The sequence below is a fragment of the Melitaea cinxia genome, chromosome Z (genome assembly GCF_905220565.1).
Source record: "Melitaea cinxia chromosome Z, ilMelCinx1.1, whole genome shotgun sequence".
NCBI lineage: Eukaryota > Metazoa > Arthropoda > Insecta > Lepidoptera > Nymphalidae > Melitaea > Melitaea cinxia.
Genome location: NC_059424.1, coordinates 21,439,314 through 21,444,335, shown reverse-complemented (window position 1 = coordinate 21,444,335; position 5,022 = coordinate 21,439,314). Strand labels below are relative to the sequence as shown.

At 45.8% G+C, this 5,022-nt stretch overlaps 1 protein-coding gene across 1 annotated transcript; it reads right to left on the bottom strand.

Moving 5' to 3' along the window:
• Positions 1–1,037: 1,037 nt before the first annotated feature.
• LOC123668923 lies at positions 1,038–4,178 on the bottom strand. The gene has a single exon (XM_045602615.1). The coding sequence runs from the start codon at positions 4,176–4,178 to the stop codon at positions 1,038–1,040; it is 3,141 nt and encodes a 1,046-aa protein (XP_045458571.1).
• Positions 4,179–5,022: the final 844 nt, after the last annotated feature.

The following is a 5,022-nucleotide window of genomic DNA, read 5'->3' as shown; positions in this document are numbered from 1 at the left end:
CAAACAAGCGTACGGCTCACCTGATGGTAAGCGATTACCGTAGCTTATAGACGCCTGCAACAACAGAAGCATCGCAAGCGCGTTACCGACCCAATTCCCAACCCCCTCCCCCCCAGGAGCTATAATTAAAACATAAAAATAAATTATTATTTTTGTAAAAGTAAAGCTACCATCGATCCTGAATGTAGATTCTGCAGAGAGGAATCGGCAAGAAACTCCGCAGTTAGTCTTTTGAAAAATAATATATAAAGTTTGTTTTAGTACAAAATTAGTAACATGTTGCATAAAATACAGCGTCACTAAGTCCACACATCTGTATCAACTATGTAATAATAATAAAGTAATAGCGTAAAATATAAGAACATACATTAAGATTGAACAGTATGTAAACATTAAATTAAGGGTAGAAAACAAGTGTACGGACGTCCTATAGATTTATGTAAAACGAGGAGTATAACAAACGTGTTACTAACCGTACCTACGCTGTGAAAACAACATATCCTATTTTACTCAACTCAGGGACACGACGTTATTGCTTCAACGCTTCCTGCTTGGATTTTCTATCCAAATTAAACATTTCAGTATATAGACATATCGGTGAAATATTTTACAGGTACAGGTTTATTGCGATCTCATCATAAGTGAGTTAATAATAAGATCGAATTTGAAACTTCAAACTTTTTGTTCCTGTAAATCCTGTTTACTAAGCCATTGTACTTTTTTAAATCTATATAGACTGCATTAACCTGTAAGCCTTATATGAGCTAACGGATTATCGCCCCATTATCATTATCAAGCTTAAAATAACAATAAAAACAAACAACGGCTTTACAACTTACTTTGTCTTCTTAAATACACTAAAAAAATCACTCGGTACGGTAATTTTATTTAAAGTAAAAATCAAGTGAACTTCATTGGCAATAGCAATCAAGCAATAACGCAGTAAGTCCCGAGTTCACCCGATCGAGCCTTTCACTTCAGAGTGTGACGGATCAGCTTAATCATCATCATAGGCCTCTACGTCTATTCCAGACGATTTAAGCGGTGTCTGAAGAGCATTTCTTCTGATGGCTGTACAAGCCGATACGGGAGCGGCAGATTCTACCACACACCGAACAAGGAAAAGATGTGCTAGTGTCACTGATGTCGCTGTTCTGGTGTTTTTTGTTTCTCCTGTCCGATAAGAGTCCAAACCAGGCTTCATCGTGATGTTGTTGACCATCCTTCACGCTCTTACGCCATTGGTCTCTGTTCTCGGCTAACTTTTCCCAGCTGTTGTGATTTATGTTAAAAGCGACCATATCGCGCTTGGCGCAGTCTTTAAAACGGAGCAAAGGCCTCCCAACATCCCTCCTTGCGTTCGCAACTGCGCCAAGCATGATCTGCCGCGGAAGTCGAGAGGGGTCCATCCGGTGTACATGCCCCAACCAACGCAGCCGACGCTGTTTTAGCATGGCAGTTAGACTGGGCATCCGCGCAATTTGTAGGACCCTCTCGTTGGTCGCTCTGTCTTTCCAACTTATACCCAGGATGTTCCGTAGGCAGCGCATATAAAAAGTGTTAATCTGACGTTCTTGCTTCGCATAGGACGTCCACGCCTCCGCTCCGTACAAGAGCGTGCTCAAAACACAGGCCTGAAATACTATCATCTTGGTCCTGTTGGTAAGATGTTTGTTGTTCCACACTCTTGTACTGAGCCGCCCGAACGTAGTCGCCGCTTTTCCGATGCGAGTATTGATCTCTGCTTCTAGAGAGAGATTGTTCGAGACAGTCGATCCCAGGTAGCAGAACCTATCAACCACTTGTAAAGCAGTGCTATCCAGCATTATTGCAGGTATTTCTGCACTGCCTTGCGCTAGAACCACAGTTTTTTGGGGGTTTATGGACATGGAAAACAAAGTGCATGCTTTGGAAAATTTGTCCATGATTGTTTGAAGCTCGAGAACTGAGTTTGCCACAAAAGCTGCATCATCGGCAAATAACAAAGAGTCAACGAAAAGATCATGACGCTTTCGTTTAGCTTGAAGCAGTGAGATGTTGAATAGCTTTCCGTCTACTCTTGTATGAAGGTGGATACCCTGTTGGCTGTCGCCGAAAGCAGTTCTTAGGATAATCGAAAAGAATATACCAAACAGGGTAGGAGCCAACACGCAGCCCTGACGGACACCCCTACGCATTTCGAACTGATCAGACGTTTGGCCATCAAAAACTACAGCGCCCTTCATATCTTCGTGAAAGGATTGAACAAGGCTCAAGAGTTTCGGTGGACACCCAATGCATTTCAGTGCAGTATAAAGACCCTCCCTGCTGACGGTATCGAAGGCCTTATTTAAGTCAACAAACGCCACGTACAATGGCGTTTTCTGCTCTCTGCACTTCTCCTGTAATTGGCGAAGGGAGAAAATCATATCGACTGTGGAACGCCGGGGGCGAAAACCACACTGTGCCTCAGGATATACGCGATTTGCAAGTTTTTGGAGCTTTCCTAATATTACACGTCCAAATATCTTGCCGACTGAGCTCAAAAGGGAAATACCACGGTAGGAGTTGCAATCGCCGCGATCCCCTTTCCCTTTGTATAGTGTGATGATGTTGGCATCACGCATATCCCGAGGCACGCACCCCGCCTCCCAGCACTTACACAGCAGACTGTGCAGAATAGGTGACACGCACTTAAGTTTAAGTATTTCTGCTTGGGTTCCATCACTACCAGGACTCTTACCGCGCTTAAGCTGCTTTACAGCAATGTGGTATTCCCTTATAGTAGGTAGGTCGTCTAATTGACTCCAAGTATCCAGTTTAGGCATGCTCTGAATAGCCTCCGGTTCGATGCTGACTGGAGTTGCATAGAGAGTGGTGAAGTGTTCTACCCAACGTTCCATTTGACGATGACGATCTGTTATAACAGAGCCATCAGCTTCTTTAAGGGGAGCTGTCTTTTTGGAAACTGGGCCGATGGCCTGTTTTATACCAGAGTACACACCGCTGAAGTTTCCTGAGTCTGCACACGCTTGGATGTTGTGGCAAATATTGGTCCAATAGACATTCGCAAAGTGGCGTGTGCTGCGTTGAAGAGCTGCTTTAGAAATTGTAAGCTCTTCGCGCGTCTTTGGATTAGGATTCAGACGGTGAGCAAGAGCAGCGTCGCGTTTAGAGTCAAGCAAGGGTGAAAGTTGCTCTATATTTTCAGTGAACCAGTCTTGAGATTTAGCTCTCTGATAGCCGAAAGCTTTGGCAGCTGTTTCCGTGAGAAGAGCTCTGACATTACTCCATTCGTCTTCGACGGTCGCATTTACATCCCAAGTTTCAGTCTCCTTACGTACCAAATCCTCAAAATCACGAATCAAATCGTCATGCCTAGTTTTAGGAAGGTCTAATTTCTTCTTACCAGGTGGTTTGGACGAATGAATCTTTTTGTGGATCAGGGCTACACGTGTTACTACTAGGGAATGATCAGTGTCACATTCCGCGCTGTGGAATGTACGCGTGTGAATGGTTTCGCGGAGGTCTTTTCTTCTGGTGAGGACTAGGTCTAGCTGGTGACAGTGACCAGAGCGAGGGTGCTTCCAGGACACCCTACGCATAGGCTTACCCTTGAAGAAAGTATTGGTCACACACAGCAATTGGCTCGAGCAGAACTCAAGTAAACGTTGTCCGTTCTCGTTGAGTTTTCCAATGCCGTGGGGGCCCACACAATCGGGCCAAGCAGAGCTGTCCTGGCCGACCCGGGCGTTAAAGTCACCCAAGATGTAAAGTCTGTCACTAGAACTTACGCCACGTACCGTCTCAGTGAGTTGGTCGTAAAATTGGTCTTTGGCTTCGTCAGGTGAAACTAGTGTTGGGGCATATGCGGAAATAATAGTAACAAAGCCGCAGTTGCTTCGCATCCTCAACACCATAATGCGCTCCGAAATTCCTCGAGGAGTTTCGATTGCGGAAAGGAGATCATTGCGGATTGCGAAACCAACGCCATGCTCACGTGCGGCAGTAGAGTCCTTTCCCTTCCAGAAAAATGTATATGAGGCCTCGCGTATTGAGCCTTCGTCCGGTAATCTGGTCTCTTGCAGTGCGGAAACCGCTATGTTAAGTCTTTTGAGCTCGACATCGATTAAGGCAGTTTTGCGCAGGTCGTCAGCGCCATTTGAGCTTCCATTGGTGTCTGGGAAGCCTGTCCTCATCGTACGGACATTCCATGTCGATAAACGCATGAAAAGTGGGTTTTTGGTGTGTATTTTTAATTGCTGCTTAGATCCAGGTGTGGTTTGTAACGACGTGAACTTTCTAGATTTACTAGTGCTTCCTACACCCTAAAGAAGCAAATCCACGACGAGGCGGATTGGTACCTAATTGGCCGGGGGCTGCCCGGTTTAAGCGGGCGGTAACCGATCAATGGGTCTTCGATGAACCCTCCCACTGACGAGAGTGACCCCTGGCGCCCGCACTTGACGCCTATTATATGCGGACTTATAACCGGTCACTGCCACTCCCCGTGTTGTTTTCCACGCAGCAGCACTGTCGTGGGCAGAGTGACCTCTCCGCAGACACTGCGTCGCCTGGGACACAGATTAAGGAAAACGCAGGGTTGCCCAAGACCCACGCCCACCCTCTCGACCTAGCTGACTTAATCCGCAGGAACGGCAAGCCGATACGTGCGGAGCCAGTTCGGTTGCAGGAATCAGCTGCGAGAACGCCTAACGGAGACTCCTTCCGGGTTTAATAACGGAATTTTCCATTTCCTGGATGGTGAATAACTACGCAAACTAGAAGGTCTAGTTTGAGTTCCCTTAGTCGCCTTTTACGACTCCCTGGGAAGAAATGGGGTGGTACGATTCTTTTGAGCCGGAAACCACACGGCCAGATCAGCTTAAATTACCTACGAAAAAAGGTGTGTACGGTGCGCAACAAGAAGTTTTCACTTCAGAAAAAAAGTTACTGCTTTGCAACCTACAGGTGTATTAAATATATACCAGTATCTTTTGTGAACAGGAAAATACTCCGCGATCACGCACCACTAAATCAAAA